The 22,442-nt window shown below is 40.7% G+C and overlaps 1 protein-coding gene across 7 annotated transcripts in view; it reads right to left on the bottom strand.

Moving 5' to 3' along the window:
- Positions 1-22,442, bottom strand: part of PKP4 (plakophilin 4) — a 95,862-nt gene that overhangs the window by 3,285 nt on the left and 70,135 nt on the right. For 4 of the 7 annotated variants that reach the window (XM_081187344.1, XM_081187347.1, XM_081187341.1 and 1 more), the window contains 10 exons: positions 14,461-14,644; positions 10,803-10,920; positions 10,092-10,283; positions 9,532-9,705; positions 6,889-7,039; positions 3,978-4,173; positions 2,302-2,386; positions 2,054-2,171; positions 926-1,057; positions 130-203 (listed from right to left, as the gene is read on the bottom strand). In XM_081187344.1, the coding sequence (XP_081043470.1) occupies positions 130-203; positions 926-1,057; positions 2,054-2,171; positions 2,302-2,386; positions 3,978-4,173; positions 6,889-7,039; positions 9,532-9,705; positions 10,092-10,283; positions 10,803-10,920; positions 14,461-14,644 (1,424 nt within the window). The remainder of the gene's footprint in view (positions 1-129; positions 204-925; positions 1,058-2,053; positions 2,172-2,301; positions 2,387-3,977; positions 4,174-6,888; positions 7,040-9,531; positions 9,706-10,091; positions 10,284-10,802; positions 10,921-14,460; positions 14,645-22,442) is intronic. The other 3 variants (XM_081187345.1, XM_081187346.1, XM_081187343.1) reach the window with 2 other exon arrangements.

Here is a 22,442-nt window from a genome sequence, read left to right as displayed (position 1 = left end):
TAGTAAGTTACTTTAGGCAGCAGGAATCCATCAATGAAAATGGTTTAAAAGCCATTAGGTTAAAGGAAAATGCACTCTCTCCTGGTGATCAATATGGTCATTTTTTAAAATTAAGATTTCAGCTTTTACCTGCAGACGCCTATTTTGGTCTCTTGCTGGTGAAGAATAGGAACTGATATAAATTGGCGAAGGCTTGCTGGACCCTGTGGGAAAACGGCAACAGAGTATTAAAAGCAATATTTGATTTGCTCAGGTGTCATGCTGGGCTGACTTTCACACTTCGGTGAAAGAGGAACAGAACTGTATGATACATATCAATAAAGGATCCCAGTATTTCCCACCTTGGGGGGAGGCTACAAGAGCAAGGTCAGGTTCTGACCACAACAACCACCTCTAGAAACAGACACCTGGATATCCAGCCTTATGGAGCTGGGGGGGTGCACATTTGACTTCAGTGGTTTATTTGGATGCATATAATTTGTGCTTCTCTCTGCCAAAACCTGCCTTGCAGGTTCCACCCCCTCCTCAGACATATTGGCTGTATAATGATGCTATGCTTCATGACAGAAGGAAGATGAAAGTAAGGAGGCAGAGAGTCCCTTAGCGAGAATTGCTTGCTGCTGAATTTGGGTTATAACCTGTGATGCAGTGAAATGTTTTTGCCAGCATTCATAAGATAAGCGTGTGTTTCTTGAAAAGTAGTATGCAATAAAATATTTTACAGACAGGTTTAAATATGTGCTTGAATAACACTCATTACTTTTTGATGTTATTCTATTGCTACTATGAATATGATCTGACCCTCTTTGCGTTCGCTGCATGACATGTTGTTTTTTTCTCATTCAGAACATGCTTTTTTTTTTGTAAGCAAGAAGTTTAAAAATTATGTACCAAGCTTTCATTTTCCATCTCACTGGTCCCTTACCAGTATACATATCTTTATGTGCAATCCCATCACCTTGGCTATTGTAATACTGCATAGAAGTTTGGGTCCTATCATATTCGGAACGAGGGTCTCTAATTCCTAATAGCGCTGGTGATGAAGATGTGCTTCCAACTGGGGAAAAGAAGGTGAAAGAGAAGAAAGGAGAGGGAAAGAGACGGGGAGAGAGAAAATCAGTGCCAGACAAAAGGGTCAGGAAAAAGTAGAGGGTTCTTCGGAAATGCTTTGTAATAATAGGCTTTCAGACATTAGAAAAAGCGGCAATAAATGTAATTCCTTAAAACATTCATATAGACTCTCTAGAAGAAAGAGATGCAACACCTTAAAGTTGGGAGTCAATGTTCATTAGAGTGTTTGGCCAAGATTGTGGAGAGTCAGGCAATGTGTATAAATCTATGTTTTTAGAATACAGTAGCTATATGGGCCTACTATTCTCCTCCTACCCCCCACCCCTGATATGCAGGTAGCATAACCATTTACACTGAGGTTCCGGGCCCAAATGCACATACATGAAATCGTGTAAATTGGGAGTAAATTGGGAGTGCCCTGGAGAGTTTGTACCAAACTGCGGGAGGCAGTGGAAGACATAAGTGCCTGGCGTGCTCTGGTCCATGGGTCACGAAGAGTCGGACACGACTAAACAACAACACCCTGGAGAGTCCTCCTGGTTTGGGAGGAGACCTCCCCCAGAGCCAGAAGAGGATCTTCCCCCAAGAGAGCCAGAGGGGCAAAGGGGTTTGCTCAGCTAACGCGCAGGGAACCTTTTTCCTCACCATGAACTACAGTAGCCGCAGCTTTCCATGGAAGACCCTGTCTTCTTAAATTAATACTGTTTAGGCCTGGTTGTAAATATCGTCTCTTTGTACATCACAGAGGCAGGGTGCCTAAGTGCTGTGGAGGGTTATCTGGTTAAAAATGTATAGACTGTTCGTTGAATTCTGTCATACCAAAAACCAGTCTGATGGCTTCAACTATATATGAGAAGAATATGCTTGAAGTAAAAAACTGGGAATGAGCCTCCAAAGGTTTTTAAAAGGAGTGAAGAAGAGCTGATCGGGGAAATTAACATCTAATCTGGCCACATACGAAGGGAAAGGTTTATTAACTGACCGGACTGAATGATAGGCGACATTTGTTGATTCGTTGTAGACAAGGAGGGATGTGACTTGAATCTGTCACGCTCAAGTGTTGACACTGGGGTAATAAAATGATTTTGATTCCAACCATCCTGTGGAACAAGAAAAAGGAGGTCATATGAAAAATGAATGACATTTCATTAGAAGAACTAGTTTAGATTTCATTGTGGAATTGCATCTTGATGAATACTAATTTTTGTACGAACAGCTTTTATGTGTTACCTTCTTGTAAATGCTGCGGAGATCACGATATTGCCACAATGTGTTCAGCACCTGGGCTGCTGCCTTGACAACCTTCAGTGATGACCTGAGAAGTAAAAAAGTTTACGTTTAGTGTACAATATTACTAGACATGCACATACTGCACAAATAGAATTGCTTCTTCTCATGAGAATTGTTTTGTAGGGTTCCACAGCTTTGAGTATTATTTACCATGCTATTTAACATTTACATTAAACTACTGGGTGAAGTAATCTGGGTATTTGGAGCCTGGTGTCACTGATATATTGATGACACCCAGTTTTGTTTGTTCTTTTTCTTGGATCCAGGTGTGATGGTGATCTCTCTGAATGAGTGCTCAAAACCAGTGATGGACTAGATTAGGACGAATTAGCAAATTCAATGCAGACAAAGAGATATGTGACAATGGTGGCTCATTTAATTGCCCAGATGGATGAAAATATCGGGGTGGGGTGGGGTGGGGGGCTGGCTTTGCATTCCCCCTGTAAGGATTAGCTTCACAGTTTGGGAGTACCCGTGAACTCAGCACCATTCCTGGATGTTGAGGAAGCAGCGGCTGTGGCCTGGAACGCTTTTTAACAACACAGATAGCCATGTGAAATGGGCCTGGTGCTAAAAAACATTCATAATTTGGGTATTTTTCTATATTAGATTACTGAAATGCTCTTTATTGCGGAGCTCTTAAAGCTGGCTCGGAAATGTAAAATGGTACAAAGTGTGAGTGAACATTTGTTAGCAGATTACATTTTATACCTGCTTTAAAACCTCTATAGTTTTACCAGTTTGTATATGTGCCTAAATTCAAGGCACTCACTACATTCTTAGAATCTTAAGGGAAGCACTTCCTTTTCTATGAGCCCGCTGAACATTAAGTTGTTGAAAAGCGGAGTTGATCCTGATAAACTTGAGATTAGATTGTTATATATGAGGCACAGGGCTTTTTGGGGGGGGGTAGTGGCCCCCTTAAAACTGTGAAATTTCTTCCCTTGAAGTAATATTTTCCCTTTGTAAAGACCTATTCATTTCATTTTGTTTGGTTTTACCTAAATGCTTTGGAGCTTGGACATGGCACCATTAATTTATCTGCTGTTTTCCTTATTCTTGTAATTGTTAAGAACATTTTTAAAAAATTGATAGATCAGGCCAAAGGTCTATCTAGTTCAGCAGCATCTGTGTAGGTAGATCTAATCCAGGCATAGGCAAACTCCGGCCCTCCAGATTTTTCGCACTACAATTCCCATCATCCCTAGCTAACAGGACCAGTGGTCAGGGATGATGGGAATTGTAGTACCAAACATCTGGAGGGCCGGAGTTTGCCTATGCCTGATCTAATTTATAACGACACCTTAGTTTTATGACATTTCCTCTAAATTCACAAAGATTTTGGTCTAGGGATGGTTTGCAAAAATTCGCACACACACACAAATTATACATAATAAGGAAACTGGCAGGCACAGCGTGGATTTTAGAAAAATCACAAGGAATGAATGCCAAGGTATCTCCTCCCGTGCAGAACAGATTGCAACTCTATGAGGCTGGTCAGCTTATTAAGTAAGACAAGAATGCATAAATAAATAATCTTTGTGTAGACCACAAATTTTCTTAAGTTCCTCTTATCAAGAGATTTTTCACTTGAGACTTTCTAATGTTCCACTTGCCTGTCACCTCTTCCTTTTGTTATGTTCACCAGTTTTTCTATTCCTCCTGTGTCAGCCAGGGCTTTGGCATTCTCCATGTTTTTGCTGGTGACCTCATGCAAAGCACAGCAGATTGCTGCCACAGTTTCATCAGAGAGAATGTTTGGCCCATTGCCTCCGGGAAGGCGATTTACCAGGTCTCGCATAGCGTATTTACCTGGGGAGGAAAAGAAGCCCATACAGGAATGTTGCACTGTTCTAAGGTATTTTTAGCATCACATAGAAAAACACACTGCATAGAAACACTAAAAGGAGACTTACAAATCCAGAAGCACTCTGGGGTGTGTGGGGAGATTATTATTATTATTTAATACAACTTCATAAAAAAAGAAAGAAATCCCTTTGCTATGCAGAGTGGCAGCAAGGTACTGCAGTGTCATTTTTCAAATTAAAAATATATTGCCTTCTTTTGCTGGATTAGAACAAAATGTGATTAAAATGATTGTGGCAACATGCCAAAGTACACAGACATACACAAATCTATGTATTTATTTTAGATAAGCTTGTTTTAGCTGAGCCATTTTATAGTAAGAGAGAGAGAGAGAGAGAGAGAGAGAGAGAGAGAGAACACAACACAATCAAATTAATTGCTCTGGTTTCTAGCAATCTGTGGTTTATAAAAACACAATAAATATTTCACCAAGGCACACAGATCCTCTTTCTTTCTTTCTTTCTTTCTTTCTTTCTTTCTTTCTTTCTAGCAGAACTTTGAACCAATGGAATGTGAGAAGTTAGAGGCTGCATTTGAGTAAGATACTAAGCCATAATTTAGGGCTACATGAATGAGCACAAGTGAACAGTTGGGCTTAAATGCTTCTCTCCTTTTCCTCCCATGGGGGTGGAAGAAGAGCCAGCAGAGTCGATAGTTTACTTTCAGAGAATTCTACCTTGCTGTGTTAAAAGCCTGACTCTGGTAGCTTTAATTACCAGCCATCTTCAAACTGGTGGGTCATGAAGTTGTCTTGTTGAACTAAGCAGAGTCATTAGGTAAAGCTAAATCATGGTTTACAATTGTATGAGAATGTGGCCAGTATCTAGTATGTACAGAAGCAGGAAATATGCATATGAAGTATAATTGTTATAGGAGAGAAAAATCAGTTCCCAAGATTGTGGGATTGGTTTTCAGTGAAATTTAACAAACTGCACAGTAAAACAAAGAAAAAGTATCCTAAAGCTAAGGTACACTAAATGCCCTGGTTTGGGCATTCAGTGGCCCCGTAACACAAAAACTGGAAGTGTATTTGTATATAAATGATAGCTAGCAGGTAAGTAATATGAGGAATGCATTAATTCTCTGCTCTAGCTGAGCACCTGCAGACAAATTCTGATTCATAACCAAAGAAGAAATGCTACTCCATTGCATACCTGTAGCAATGTACAATTTAAAAACATTTTGTGTAAATACAAGTGGAACGGTGCATAAGCAAGGAAATGGCCCATTCACTTCTGCAATCAGGAATATTCATTTCTCTCCTAGTTTGTGACATGGATTGCAACTCCCCTTTGCAAAACGTTGTGTAATAACTTTGGTTTTGGACCATTGGCTTCTGAGACATAGATCTCTAAATGCACTGATTTTGTTAGATTAAAATAATCTCAATAATTTCAACACCTCTCTAGACTCTTAGAAATAGATATGTAGCTGAGGCCAGATGATAAAACACAGGAAACACAAACGCATCTTTAGGGAACCATTTCCCCTTTCATTTGTCTGCTGAGGAACCCCTGTAGATTGCAGAGAATTCTGTAGCTGGTTTGTGAGTTTGCACAATTCACCTAGATGTGAATCAAGCCCTTTTTTCTTTCTTTCCTGGTTGAACAGAGGACTGAATCACACATGATGTAGATGGTCTCCTGATTGAATTTTGAAAATACTTAAAAAAACACAGAGAATTTTGACTGGAGCAGGGGTGCCTTCACAACAGGGATAATACTGATCCAATCCAATTCAGATCACGTGCAGCTTGGCCCTGATAGCATACGCTAGGACAGTATTTTCAATCATGTGGGTCCTGAAGTCTGTGCAAGTGGGTCTGGGTTTATACATAAACCCCAAATAATCATTGCTTTGAATCCTTAAGTGGTATGATGAATGCCTCTTACAACTTTTTGTTTCCTTGGCATATTATACTGCTGTGTTCGCCCATGAAAGTGAACTTCAGAAAGCCACAAGGTGCTCAAACAGGGAGTTGTTCTGAGTGACTATTACAGCTCTTTCCCCGGTCCCTGTGCACAGAGTTTTAGAACCAATGGTCTAGGCTACACCCATCAATATTACTCTGACTTTTACAACAGAAAACCCAGATGGAGGAAAGAGGGCTGCCGAATTAATCATCTGCAGGAAATTGGCCATGTCATCTATATAAACACCTACCTATCCATATCAACATTTTGACAGAAACATACATTATGGCAGGAGGGGGGAAAAAGGTTCTAAAAATAAATTTGAAAACACTCTTGATCTCCAAGGGAAGAATATGTTTGGAGGCTGTCAGAACTCATCACCAGCATAATGAATCTTGAGAAGGTTATGACTTTACACCAAAGATGAAGAATTTCATTTTCAATCAAGCTTTGCAGATATAACTTCCTGTCCGAAACAGTTCCATTTTCCAGCGACTGCTTGCTATTGAGACAGAGGGTTGTTTCCAGGGCAGTACCAGTGGTGTTACGCTGGTGCAATAGGACTTCTACTTCCACCCCCTGCCCTCCATGCACCCCGGACCAGAGGTCTTTCGCTCACTGAGATCCCCTGTGATGGCTGAGCTGCAGGGCTGAATATGGCTACAGGAAACTCCAAAACTAATTTTTAAAAATATACAGTGTTTCTCATATGGACATCCTGCATAGTTAGGTGTCCCTCCTTACTTACCAATAAGCTCCTTGTTGCGGACATCTAATGCCATATTTCTCAAAGCTGTTGCCACAGAAGAAACAACTCTGTCATTGTCCATTCTTAGCAGTTCCACGAGAATCGGAAGCCCTTTCTCTTTTCTGACAGCAGCTCGAATATAGGCCGCAAACTACCGACAGAAATGCAAAATTACTTAAAAACATGTACATTTTTTTATTTTAAAAAACCAACATAGCCAACCTTTTCTTTCACCATGTACGAATTTTAATACAAATTAGTGGGTGCTGTCCAAACCACAAAATGGAGCTATGTACCCTACTCGCATTAACTTAAGTGTGGGTTTGGCATCAACCTCACATTTGAAGAGTTTTCATTATGGGCCACAGAAAGAGATGAATTCGACTAAATATGTTAAATGGTATTATAACTGCTTTAATAGCTATTAAATATGCAGTAACATTTTATGGTGGGGAACGACAAAATTTTTGGTTCCTTTAAAAGGAAATCACCTGCTGGAAGTTCTAAGGCAGTATGTCACTTTAAGAAATTTGAGGTTTTTTATTATTATTATCTCTTTGGTGAATAAACAAAAGCGATTTAAGGTATGCAGGTTGGTGCTTTTACAGTATACCAGCTGTGCATATAGTAAGCAGGAGTGTATAGCGATAAAACCTATTTGTGAACAGCAATTAATCTCCTATTTGCTGATAAACCTATCTGTGCTTCAGCTAATTTAATTAAGCGGTGACCTTTCTTTGCACAGCTTGCAGAAAATGCTGGATTTAGAATATTTGGAGGTTTTGTACTGAACAATATCTTTTTTTAAAAAAGTGAGGCTAAGAATTTTGCTCCTTACCCCACCCCAGTTATACACTGGTAAGAAACCCTCAGTGCTTTTAACAGTAGCATGTTGGTAATGTTCTTCCCCAAAAGCATTCCACTTTGTGCTACTGTGGCTGTAAGGTGAATAGATGTACGAACTGGGGGAGCAGAGCTCAAGTTAAATATTAAAAATGCCATTACTTCATACAATAGCAAGGGAGGAATTCAATGTAGGGCTACGACAATCATTCTGTTAGTGCAAGCTTTTCTGTTTGCCAGATGGAAAAACCCTCCATCTCCTCTTCCCACATGCTGTTATGGGGGTTTTCATGATGCCCCGCCAACTGGGGAGATGGGTGGGGGGAAGCCCCACTGCACTAGCAGAAGTCCCTCAGTTAGCAAGACTATTTAATTGATTCCCACTCTTAACGTTCTTAACTTTCCCCTACATTTTTCCTGGAAATTTTTATTCCACATTCAAGGTAGAAAAAAAATATTCTTCTTCAATAAAAAATACAGTGTGATTGTCTGCCCTCTCACGCTTGTGCAGTATGGAAGCTTTTCCTTTCATTTTATTTCTTATTTTACTCTTCTTTATGTCTTGCTCTGTTAGCACAGAGAGCAAACAACACAAAGTAAACAACAGCAAACAACACAAAGTAATGTCAGCATCATCCTAACATTTCAGATTAGCTTGTCATGATAGCTAATCCTGGACAAATTGTGATGAGTAGCCTCAAGTGTAGTTTGTTGAAGCAGACCGGCTTCAAACCTTACAGTCTGTGAAACTGGCTTCTGTGCCAGAGGTGGAGAAAGAACAATGGAGCTTGCTGGCTTGAGACGGCTCGTTCTTGTATAACACTGAAACATGACTTAACATTGTGTCCGAATGCAGTCATCGTGTTCAAATAGAATGGGAAAATATATTTGTACAGCTGCATCAGGTAGAATACTATGAAGAGTTATGTTCCACCTCCCTTGCACACACCACTATCAGCAAGGATGGCCTGGGCACACTGTTCCTAGACTCCATACATAAAAGAATAATTGTGCCACATAATTCTAAGGTATTGTTGAGATGTCAGTTCATGTAATGAGTCAGGACCAAATGCACTTTATCTTCTGTTTGATGGGCAGAGTAATATCCACTTGTCCATATGCATGAATTATGGGCAGTATTCCACTAAGTTTGACTCAAAGTACCACTGCTGAAGGGACTCAGGTGGCGCTGTGGGTTAAACCACAGAGCCTAGGGCTTGCTGATCGGAAGGTCGGCGGTTCGAATCCCCGCGACGGGGTGAGCTCCCGTTGCTCGGTTCCTGCTCCTGCCAACCTAGCAGTTCGAAAGCACGTCAAAGTGCAAGTAAATAAATAGGTATCGCTCCAGCGGGAAGGTAAACGGTGTTTACGTGCGCTGCTCTGGTTCGCCAGAAGCGGTTTAGTCATGCTGGCCACATGACCCGGAAGCTGTATGCCGGCTCCCTCGGCCAGTAAAGCGAGATGAGCACCGCAACCCCGGAATCAGTCACGACTGGACCTAATGGTCAGGGGTCCCTTTACCTTTACCACTGCTGAAATGAATGAACATAGCCAAGTTTTGTCCATTAATTTCAATGGGTCTAAACTATGGTTGAATACCATCTTACTTTTTTTTTTAATTGGTCAACTTTACATATTATTCATATGAGATCCTGTGACCTGAAGTACATTTCCTGGTTAAAACAGCCTGCAAAATGTTGGATACGGGATGTTGCCATTGGCTCTCCACTACAGCATCAGTGTTTCTGCAAAAAACCCTGCAAGGGTGAAGGAGCAACAGCTTCAAGATTCATACAATACCTTCCAGTTGCCCGCAGAAAGATTCTGGAGAGATCCTGCAGAACCTTCCAAAGTTGCCGGGTTGGAGCTTTCAGCTAGAAGAGTTAGATACGGTTTCACTACAGAAGGATGCCACAGCATTTCCACACCTTTAGGAGACTTTGACAATCCTGGTATTGGGCCAACTCCATCCCACTGTGAAAGATAAAACACTTATTATATGTGAGCTCTGTCTTTTAGGCCAATTCCAAACAGGATTGTTTAAAACATCCTGCTACATCGTATCCTCTAACATATTGGTTCCTAATAAAAAAATTCCTTCCAGTAGCACCTTAAAGACCAACTAAGTTAGTTCTTGGTATGAGCTTTCGTGTGCATGCACACTTCTTCAGATACATGTGTATCTGAAGAAGTGTGCATGCACACGAAAGCTCATACCAAGAACTAACTTAGTTGGTCTTTAAGGTGCTACTGGAAGGAATTTTTTTATTTTGACTATGGCAGACCAACACGGCTACCTATCTGTAACTGGATATTGGTTCCTATAAGAGATAAGCCATGGGGAATGAGGAGGAACCAACCTGGTCCTCCTGCGAAGTTTTCTTCTTCTTCTTCTTCTTTTTCCCCCAGCAGCTTGGCTCTGAATCTTTGCTAGGCGACTCCTTCCCCAAAAAGTCATCCAACTCATTTATACCCAGAAGGCGGGCCTGAGGCACTTCAAGCTCGAGACGGTAGGAAAGGTTTCTTAGTGTGCACACACAGTTTTCCACTGTCTGTAAGCCAAACACAGGAGAGATTCTGTAGTGAAATACATAGCGCAGAAGTGATTTGGGAATATACATTTAAAGGATGAATTAAACTTTTGAAGGGATATTGGGGGAAATAGGAATCAGCTAAATTTTAACCATGATGAGTCCTTTTAGTAATCCCTCTATATGTTAGTCCAGTGTAAAGGTTATCAAACTTTGTCACAGTGAACCTCTCCAAGTCAATGAGAATTGTGCCCACCCAAGATTGAGTAAGTGAGCAACAACTTAAACACTGAACCTTCAGAAATACTACAAGGGAGGGGGAAGAAACTAGAAAGATCTGGAAGATAAAACCCATCCTTGTTTCCATCATTTCACAGTTCCAGGTTCTGTTTAGAAAGGCAGCTTTAATTTGCATGCTTCAACATTCAGTGGCACAAAAGCGTAACAACTCTGTGACTGCAATGGTATAAACAAATTACAGCCCAAACCAGACAACTCTCCTGATAACAAAGAGAAAAAGTTGTTAAAAGATCTACACACCTTGCTGTCATAATCTGAAGTATTCACACATGTATGGATCACATATAACAATGAATCAACCAGCCCTTCACAAGATCTCATTTGTTTCCGTGCCTCTTCTCCTGCAGAGCTTAGATTCCTAAGGCATAAAAACCAGAATCAGAATGGTGATGCATATTAATAAACACTATGTATTTTAGTATTCTTATTATCAGAGACATGCAGCCAATTGTCTGCATACGGAAAGCTGCTTAGATATGACGATGATATCATTTGCTGATGAAGTGCAAACACATGTCAGAGTTCAACTCAGTGTATTCCAGATAATACTGTGCGCGTGTGTTTTATAATGACATTTTCAGTTAACAGGGCAGCTGTTGAGCAGAATGCCCCTCATTACTGTATATTCGTTGCTATAAAGAATAGATTGTTGAGAGATAGCATCCAAATATCAGGATTATGATAGAGAAATCTATTTTTCCCACTCTAATACTATCTATAACCTACTGCTTGCTTTAAAAAATGTTTACTATCTATAACCTACTGCTTGCTTTAAAAAATTCAGATTAAATATATACCTTTATGTGTACTTGTTAGGGCTAAAGACAGAAATCTGAGTGGAGTCCTCAATGATTCATTTCCCCAGACCACTCAGTGACTAAAAAATAACCCTGGGTTAAAGAAAAAGGGGGAAAAGCACTGCCTATAGCAGTTCTCAGTCAATCCTTATTGCTCAGCAAAATTTCTTACCCAGATATGTGGTTGACAATAAATGATCCACATGCTGCACTAAAGCCTGCAAAAAAACCCTACTTGTTGCTGCTTAACGCCAATCCATTTGGCAATGTCTGCATAGTGTGGTCTAATCTGGGATGGGTCCAGGCCACACTGAACGGCTGCTGCCAAAAAGATTCTTGTATCTTTACAACCCTCCCAAGGCCAAGGAAGCTAAAACACTAACATTGAGCAAGTTCTCCCCGATTCCACCACCTGAAAATAAATAAATCAAAACACACTCCTTTTGTTGTCTATGTTTTTAAAATGTATGCAAAACTAGACTATTCTTTGGGTGATGTTTATTTATTTTTTGCTGTTATTGGCTCACAGACTGTGTGAATATCTTAGACAAGGCAGTGGGGTTTGTGAAGAAATACAGTGGGAAGCATGGTGAAGCAGCACAGACTAGGATGCAGGTTAAAGTTGTTGGAGTAGCAGCAAGTAGTTGTTGAAGGAGGAACATCTGGAAAGGCATTGGATTATATGGTCCTGTTATGCAGTGGTCCTGTTAGTTATGTGGATGTCCTTGTACGAAAGAGACATCACTGTATGAAACAACCCAATGTGTACACAAGAGAATGTATATTTTGTATTTCAAAAACCAAGGACTATTTTTTAATTAAACGGTGCTTTTATGAGCTCTTGGCTGCTCTTCAATTTATCTTGCTTTCTGGTGAAGTGATTTATCATAATCTAGGTTTGCCTCCCCAATTTGGTGACCACCAGGTGATTTGGAATACAACTCCCACAGACTTGCTGCGACTGGTGATAAGACTGCCGTCCGAATGTTGTGGAGGGCACCAGGCTGAGGAAGGCTGTTCTGGATCTACCTCCACACCTTTATGAATCTATCTTGTTTTCAGACCTAATCTAACATGACCATTTTGAATTCAAATCCTGCCTTCTGATTAGTCTGCTTATTCTTCACACTTGCCAACCAACATATTCCTGGTTGCATATTGTGGTTTAAAAGGTCACTACATTTTTAGCTGACATGTTATAAATGGACACTTAAATAAGATGTGAATGTGAGAAATGCACGTTTGCCAGCATGTACATTATACAGATGGGCTCCTGAGTAAACCTGGTGACAAATCTAGGTTTGCCTCTGCATAAAGAATGAAAACAATCTAAATGTATCCATTAAAAGGTGCAATCCATCAAATGCTGTTCCAGTTCATCCCCATTTTCAACTATTGTCCTATTACATAACTTAATATATGCACCCTGCAGCTCCAGATGTTGTCAGAAATGTGACATGACCTGGTGATGCTCTGCATTCCTTTCTAGCCACTGATTCTACTACGACTTGATAAACAAGGCTTCACGGTTTACATGGCTAAGGATGATCCTGGCTTGCATCCTGGCCACAATATCCTCTTTGACGTTTTCCTTACTGAGCCGATGACTTCATCAGTATATTGGTCATTCATGGATCATACTGCTTTGCTGAGTTCCTTACTGCTGACCCTAACCTTGACTGCCTGCAAGCCAAGTCTGACCAAAAGCAGAACTGAACCAAGACAGAGCTCTTTTGAAATCATGAGCTACTTTAAAAACTAATTTCAAGGATCATTTCAATAAATCTATGATTCAATTTGGACACCACACCAAATCAAAGTTTGTGCTAATCATTGTTTAGAACCAAACCATGGTATTGCCTTCCAAAATTAGAGGCAAACCCTGGTTTAAAGCTGCTTCTCTGCTTTCATTTTTATGTCTGCTCAGCACTCTAACCTCTTGAAACAGTGGCTTCTGGGGACAGAGCAATAACCATGGTTTTGTGATCACACCAATTATGGTTGCTCCAAATCATGATTTCTGATACTGGTTTGTTGGCAAATTGTCAATTACAACATCACTGTTAAGCTTCCTTAGCCATGGTTTAATGGAAAAAGGCACAAATGTTTGGAGGGGATTAGATGGAAAGTTGCAATGGAACTGTTAATTGTGAGAGGAGGATACTTTTTTTTTTGGTCTTTTTAAAGCGGTGGAGCTCCTCTTACCTGGCAGCCACAAATTTCTCCTCCAAAATGCCCCAATGTTACATTACTGTAAGGCACTCTTGGTGGAAAGAATGGAGGCCAGCACTCACTGGAACAGTGCCCTCTCTAGGACATCTCATGAGGGGAAATGACCACTGAAAAGAGCACTCCCAATAGGGCAGATGTGTGTTGCAACCCTTGAACACTCCCCTTCCTCAACAAACTTACGAGAAATCTCCCAAAGATTGAGCAGTGAAATGGAATGGGCTGTTTCAGCTTGGTCTTTTGTTTTTAAGTGAGTTGCTCTGGTCATTTGTTGAACTTCATTTGGACTTCAATCAGAGTAGCCAAAATCAAAGAACCAATCAACTAGTTCTGGGGCCTAAGAGGGCTTTAGAATTGTGCTTCTTGAACAGCAGCCCTTAACACCATGTGACAAATTACACCTGAAACTGATGGGACTTATAAAAAGCATCTCAGGATAGGGCACAGGAGGAAGATTCTGCTGATTAAAGAAAAAGGGAAGCAACCCAATTGGGCCTTTGGTAGCTCCTTCAATACCAGCAATTATCATTAGATGATTTTGATGTGTGTAGTCTGCAATAATTCTTTCAAGCTTACACTAATAGAATGGCCTGAACCACAGTAGTGACCAGTTAATAACTTAAAGATTAAATTGCTAGAAATGACTTGGCATCAAAGCAACTCGCAACTTAACCCTATAATTAGCATTTAATACAAACACAGAGAGCACACAATCATAAAACAACATGCCCTTGGATATAAATCTGCATGTCTGCTTCTTTTCATTATGCAAAAGCAAAGCATATTAGCTTGGATGGAAGAAATGATTAGTTTACAAAGGCCGCATAAGAAATTGCTGTTTTAAGATTACTACTACAAACACAGCAATTTACCTCAGGCATCCTGTTGTATTGCGTAGAACTAGAGAAGTCTGGAATTTAATTTTATGATCATCATCAAAGGAAGAATTATTCCAACCAGAATGAGGAACTATCACAGTGTTCGTTAGCGTTGAAAGCGCATCTCGAATGATTGTCATCTTTACTGCATCGCATGAAGACAAGTTCCAGAGAACGCCTGTGGAGGGGGGAAAGATCCATCAAGTATTATTTTATGGCTAGAACCATTAGGTGCAACTTGCAAACTTTACCATATAGGTGTGGTAACTGCAAGTTAAAACACAGCACATTTAAAAGAAATAAAAACCAAATACTCCATAGCATAAAAGACAACAGTATGAGAAGCAACATCTCTCTCTCTCTCTCTCTCTCTCTCTCTCTCTCTCTCTCTCTCTCTCTCTCTCTCATTTTTCAGCTTAGTACATGGACCTTAAGATATCATGACAGAACATAAGGGAGGAATAAGTATCCCTAGTATGAAGGGGCAAAGTCACTGACACGTTTATAAAACAACAGCAATACTTTGAAAGGTAGCAGACAGACAGCAGACCAGACCATTTGTGTGATGAAACTTCAGCTGCAATCCTATTACCACTGACCTGAGAGAAAGCTCCATTTAACCTAGTAGAGGTAAAGGGACTCCTGACCATTAGGTCTAGTCGTGACCAACTCTGGGGTTGTGGCGCTCATCTTGCTTTATTGGCTGAGGGAGCTGGCGTACAGCTTCTGGGTCATGTGGCCAGCATGACTAAGCCGCTTCTGGCGAACCAGAGCAGCGTACAGAAACGCCGTTTACCTTCCCGCTGGAGCAGTACCTATTTATCTACTTGCACTTTGACGTGCTTTCAAACTGCTAGGTTGGCAGGAGAAGGGACCGAGCAACGGGAGGTCACCCCGTCGCGGGGGTTCGAACCGCCGACCTTCTGATCGGCAAGTCCTAGGCTCTGTGGTTTAACCCACAGCGCCACCCACATCCCTTCCATTTAACCTACTTTACTCTATTTTACTTCTGAGTGGGCAGCTGTAGGATTGCACCATTACAGTTAACAAGTAAAATCCAACCAGATCCCAATGTACTGGGCACCTTAAACTTCAGGCAAAATGAAGTCTACATTATACATATCGAGACAAGCTAGGATGGTTTATTCTACAATGTTGTATTTACATTCTAAAGTGTGTGAGATCAGCAGTAACTTGCCACCATAGCTGAAATACAGAATACATATAGAGTGGCTCACAAACTATGAGGCATTTCTGATTCCGAATATTTTATTAGCAAGAGACTCTGGGTTGTGTTGAACTTGCTACCTTTCAAATAATTGGGCGTATAAAATAATAATCATAACGGATTCATCTTGCATGAGGTTACAGAACTACTGTTGCAAAAAAAAAAGAGTACACTGAAATTATGTCCCTCAACTCATCAAGAAGAGAAAGAATGAACAACTCTTCCCTGGTAAGGAAAAGGAGCAGCTAGTTAGGTGAACACTGCCTGTAGTTCCTATGTAATGCATTTAAAGCTTATGCAAGAGATGTTTCCCACAGTTGATTTCTCCCCTGAAGCGGCACACTGTATCATCGGATGTCTGGATGATTCCAATTCTCAGGAGCATGTTTTAGTGAACACAGAGTGAAGGAGGAACTGGAAAAGCCCAGTTCTGTAAGTAGAACTCGCCTTGTGGTTCTTCTTTTGAATAAGATTTTATTAAAACTTTTCATAATACATTATGATAATAAAAAAAAACTAAGTTAAACAAATACAAAGAGAAGAAGAAGGGGGGGGGAGAGAGAGAGAGCGAGAGAAGAGAAAGCATATGAAGTTCTCTTTCACAGGTAAATCTTAACTTGTCCCACACAGAGGAAGGTGATCCCTTCCAGCTCTCACCTGGGAGCTTCTCTTTCTTCTCCCACCCTCCCACCCTAGGAGATCTTCTCTTCCCTGCCTCTCACACAGGGTCCTTCATCAACTAACCATCACTTTCACCTGCATGTTAACCCCTCCTTAGACCTGAGTAGGGGACCACACAAAATACAAACGAACAGAACAGAAACAAAAACCGAGCAAAAACAAGACTTTCATTTATGGCTGAACATGGCTTGACTATTTAGATGTCATGGCAACCTATGTTTAACGCTAAAAAGGCAATAGAGAGGTGAGCTGTATTTTAGAGGAATAAAGGCGCTTGGAAGCACATGGGTTGCTTCTGATCCTCCAAGCCAGGCATGGGCAAACTCGACCTTCCAGATGTTTTGGGATTACAATTCTCATCATCCCTGACCACTGGTCCTATTAGCTAGGGCTCATGGGAGTTGTAGTCCGAAAACATCTGGAGGGCCGAGTTTGCCTATGCCTGCTCCAAACCATGCTACCTCTGCGTGGCAAATTCAATATGTACAAATTCAGTCCTGTCCAGTCTCTCCCAATTTGCTTATTTGCCTACTAAAATACTGGCATTATATTTTTGTTACTATTTCGAGGGAACAGACTTTTATGACATGCAACTATATACAGGTCAGTGGTTACAAAATATAAATACTGTGTGCTCTGCTGATTGTATAGGAATGTATGATTGATCAGCCCACACTGCAAGGTCGTCTGACTTGCCTAGCTCAGTGTCAATAAGAGCTGCTTGCTTGCTTGAAAGAATAAGATTTGTATCTTGTTATCTGCCAAATGTTGTCTACTTGAGGGGAAATAATAATATGCTGAAGGGCAAGGTGTTCGCTAGGGAAAGAAAAGCCCTTTCATCACCTAGAAGTTAAGAAAATGAGTCCCAAACAATTTGCTAATGACAAGCATACATGGTCAACTCAATCAACTCCTGCACCTTCAAAACACAGGAATCTGGAGACTTTGTTTCAATTAGTACTACTAGGAAACAAGAAATACAACTGCCAGGTTTCCACACCACAATACAAGGTGTGCCACATGAAATTCTTGTGCGCATAGAAAATGCTATTTGGGATTTCAACAATGGATGTATTAGTGTAGAAAAAAATCAATAATGCAAACATATTTCCCCCCCCCCCTTTAAAATGCAAACAGTGAAGACTTGCTGGGTACCTCTAGTCCAGCTTTAAATGACAGATTACACACCAGATACAGATCTTGCATTCAGCAACCAAACATCTATCATCTGGAGTTGTGAAAAAACACATCCAAAGTGAGTACACGTGGCTTGAGATGAGAACTGCACCCAATTTCATCAGTAAGATGTTATATTAAGTGCTCCAAAACTGTAACTTTTCATGTACTGACAGTTTAATTTCTTATCAGTAGAACAGGGATGGGGAACCTCTGACCGTTGGCCACATTGGCTGGGGCTGATGGAGGGACATAGATTTACCATCTTTGCATTAGAAAGTTTAGAAGCATTTCATGACATTACAATTCAGCCAATAGCTGCCAGGGAGAAGAATGGGGTTCATTTCAATGAAGAAACAAGAGCGCTTACAGCCGACAGCAAGAGCAGTTTAAAAGATGGACACTTATAGACATACCTTATTTCTTTTTAACTGTTTCAGTTTCTATAAATATTTTATTTTTGGTGAATTAGTAAACTAGTAAAGCCGCTATTCTGGTTTCTAATTTGACACCTCATTCATCTCTCTATGTTATGGTAAATGCTCTATAGCATCTCTTCCAAGATTTGGCATTGTGCTGTTTAACATATAGCATTCTAGTCCATCTCTAGGACTCAGTTTAGGTAACAAAGTTAAAGCAGCACATAAATCAGATAAAATAAAAGCGTGTAGGATATAACTCCCCCCCCCACAAAAACCCCCGTCAGTAATATTGTGTAACTGCAACTCCAGAAGATGAAAAATTAATTTCCAAGATTTGAAAGTAATGCTTGAGAACATCATATATCTTTTCTCCACAATTAAGTGCAGGCATTTATTGGCCACTAGGCATTTTGAAAACAGATTTTTTTTGGGGGGGGGGAATCCACAAAGATTGCACTTCAGTTCTGAACATAGTAATGAAGTATTCGCTTTTATATAAAGTTGTTCTTCCCTCAAAGCAATGCTGTATTTAAACAATGCTAGGCGTGGCAACAAATCTACTTCACAATGTTACTCAGAAGTTGTTTGCAAGTCCCTCTACACTACTCCTGGTAGCCAAATAAACATTAGTTTTAGACTGTTTATTATTTAAAAGGTGTTTTTGTCAACTGATCAGCAGCTGAGCTGACTTACGGACAGGAAGATTTGAGAAGGCATAGTTACAACTACGTATCGGCCTCTGACAATAGTAACTAGGGTGTCACCTACTGTACTCACTGCTGACCAAGGATGATGAATAATTACACAAAGGTGAATGTCTGACCCATTTACTTGTGTGTGATCTCTCTACTGGGGCAATTTATTAATGTGAGTTTAACACAAACCAGTAACGTGGCTAGAATGGATTGACCAGCATACCTGCACTTTGAGCATTTTATTAGATGAGGAAGATCTTCTTATCCCATTCACAACAGGCTCAGAACTATCAACACGAACCAAAACATCAGTGACAGAATTTGCAATTATGTCATTTATCAACTAATACTGTGGGACCAGACAGTTGTGCTAGATCTCCTTCTCTGGATAAGGTACGTGTCTTAGGTGCTATTACGAAGTTGAGAATCAAGACAGTAATTATATACAAAAATTATTTAGAACGCTCTCTAGGCTCTCTTTTTGTTGATATATATATTAATTTGTTTAGTTTATATCCTGGCTCTTTCCCCCTGAAGGAGCCCAGGGTGGCAAACTGATGCTTAGCTGTAACTGTGGGCCAAATTCAGCAAATCCAGTAGGCTAGTGAAAGCCTGTGGACAGGCTCCTACTAGCACAATGGGGCTTTCTCCCCTCCCACATGCATTCCCTGATTCCACTTGGGATGTGGGGTCAGGAGGAAAGTGGGGAATCATTCCATCTTTCAAGCAGAAATGCTTGCAATGGCGGAATACTCATAATACTCCTCCCCGTATGTTCAGTTAAACACAATGATATCGATATAAAATTAGATGCTTTCTTTTCTTTTTTCTTTTTCTTGCTACTTCAAAAGCTCCCTGGTGGCACAATGGCACAATACAAAAAGATTTCTGGCAGCAATTTTAACCTGTTTTTCAGAGACTGTTTTACCAAGCTACCAAAGGCCCAAAGTATCCTGGAGCCATTTTAACAAGCCATTTAGTGGTGGCATCAGAATTTGAATCAGCAGTTCCTCCTCTTCTTACTCTCCCTATGCATAATTGTTGCATGCATGCTGTGTGCTTTCTTGATATTCTCTAGCAACGGTGCTTGGCTTATATTACATGAAGGGGGGGGGGGAACGGGCCATAGGTGCAATCCAGAGAAAAGTGAAGCATACCTAATTCTCTGTGAAATCAGTGTTACCCAAGCACAGTTAAGAACTGATTCCATGCCTTGGGCATGCATAACTTGCTTTAGATTGCACCACCCCAAATGTAAGGTATGGGGTATTAAGAATTTAAATGTATGTAGAAGTACTAAGAATGAATATAAAGTGTTTGTGTCCAACATACTCTAAGATAAGGTCCGTTAACTGCCTCTGTAATTTCAAAAGTAATAAATCACACCAGGTTTTAGTGATGGAGAGTATAACTCATGAAAAATGAGATTCCAAAGAAATAAACACAAAACACCCTTAGGCAGAATAAAGCTGTTTGAGGAAGTGGAGAAATGTACGGGTTATTCTTCCATGTCAGCAACGCAGAAACCAAGACTATGCACTAACTTTGTGATTCTGCAGCAGAGATTATAGGCAAGACCTAAAATATTAAAACACTTAGTCAAATACAATTTTTCTGCAGTATGGATTTCTGACACAAAGAGCACTTAAGGCTAAAAGCAATGTGAAAGTGACAATTACAGATAAGCAGCTTTGAGAAACACCTGACTCTTGCAAGACTCTTAGTAGCAAGGCAATGGCCATCTCTTCCTTGGAACTAGTATTGTGTATCTATTTCCCCCTCATGATTGTTTCAGATACCAAAGCAAGTTGAGTGAGAACTTCCCTAACAGGAAATGACATGGGCAAAAAAACTATAGCCTGCACAATGGTGCAGTTGTTTTAATTTTATGTGCATAGTGAGAGAAACACCTTTAAGAGGTGGTAGTGTCTAGAACCACCCCCCATGTGATTTGGGCTCTTGGAGTTAGCAGCTGTAGCCATTTGTTTGGTGGTACACATAAAGTGCAGGAGCACTGGCGATCCCAGGATACGGTCTGTAGGCACATGAAGTTGAAGCTACAGAGGCCTTGGTTTGGTCATTGTGTGGCTGGGCCATCACCTGGGAACTACATGCATGCCATCTGGTGTTGCATAACAATAGAAAGGTGGGATATAAATGTAAGGGGGAAATGGTAATAAAACAGCACACACCCCATGAGGTGACAAGATACAGCATTTTCCCCCTGTGAAGTTTGCACGCCATACATAATAAACTGCCAGCCACACTGGTCCAACGGCCCTATGCTATGCCTGAAATATCTGAATTGGGTTTAAATCACAGCATTTAAGCAAATAACCAACATGGCACTTATTTATCAGTATAAGCTGTGATTTGATGATCTTGTTGGGCTAACTGAAAAGAATGCTTGTGTACTTTCACAGAAAAGGAAAAAGAAAAAGGCCTGGGAAGAAATAAGCAGCACTGTGCCCTAAGGCACGGTTTTCCAAACTTGGGTCTTCAGCTGTTTCTGGACTACGACTCCCATCACCCCTAGCTAGCAAGACCAGTGGTCAGGAATGATGGGAACTGTAGTCCAAAAACAGCTGGAGGGTCAAGTTTGGGAAACCCTGCCCTAAGGTAACGGGTTGCCCAGGCAGAAACCTCTAGAGTGCTTGAGCCTTGCAAGAAATATGGAGGTGGTGGGCACATTGTTGAACTTTAGAGGCTAAGCATGAAGGAACATCCTCTGAGATGACTGCAGCTGACAGGTCAGATATGTTAGGCTGGGATGAAAGATGCAAACAGCATCTGCTTGGCTTTCATCACAGCCCTAAAAAAGTATTCAGGACTACCTGCCAGGCACAGATGACTTTTAGTGTGCTTCCTACCCTAAGCAAAGCTCTCTTGATTTTGGTCTCTGCCTACTATTCAGAGAAGGAAGCTGCTAATCTGCTGAGCCACAGCAGCTGCCAGCCCACCAAGCCTGGGAGCTGTGGAAGAACTTGCTGGATCCCTTTACAAGCTTGTCTCCATGTTGATGAGACTTGAAGTACCAGTACCCACTGAACTAGGAGCTGTCTCCACAAAGGCAGCAGGCAGAGGTATTTCGCAGTGATGTGGGTGGAGGAGAGACAAAGGGAGGAAAGTCTGGTCTTATTTACTACTTGCGTTCACAGCCCCCGCGCCTTACAATTTAGTTACTGAAACATCCCAGCAGTTCATTTGGCTAAATGCCTAATGTGTGATTCACACTTTGTCGTATGTGCTGAATCCTTTCTAACACTTGGAACAGTTGCAGTTTACTGAAACTTCAGTTGATCACAACATTATCCAATGACATACTTGTGTGCGTGCATTAGAAGTCAAGGAGATTTTTTTTTCCAATTCAGAGGGGATTATATTTATATAAAGTCATAGTCAACATAGTATTTGAGCAACAGCGGCATCTAAAGTGAGTTGAGAAAGATGTGCCTCTGGAATGTGGAATATCACTGGACTCAAAGCACACAGCTTTCTCAAATTTAGCAAAATTCAATTAGCAGAAATCTACTGTTGAAATCAGGGAGCTGGCCTTCCCCCTACAGACATGTGCAACACCACGGAACTGTAGTTTTCTTTTTCTTTTTAGTCAAGGTGACTACATTCTTCAGGAAATCATTTGATGAAAATAATAAAAAAAATCTCATTACGAAAAATGTTATATCACCATGAAACAACTTATAAAGTCATTCACAATAGAATCCTAATATTACACTGCTACTGTGAGACTCAATAATATAATGAATCCTTATG

This window comes from Podarcis bocagei (assembly GCF_964188305.1).
Source record: "Podarcis bocagei genome assembly, chromosome: 1".
Classification (NCBI taxonomy): domain Eukaryota; kingdom Metazoa; phylum Chordata; class Lepidosauria; order Squamata; family Lacertidae; genus Podarcis; species Podarcis bocagei.
This window is presented reverse-complemented; position numbering and strand designations above follow the sequence as displayed.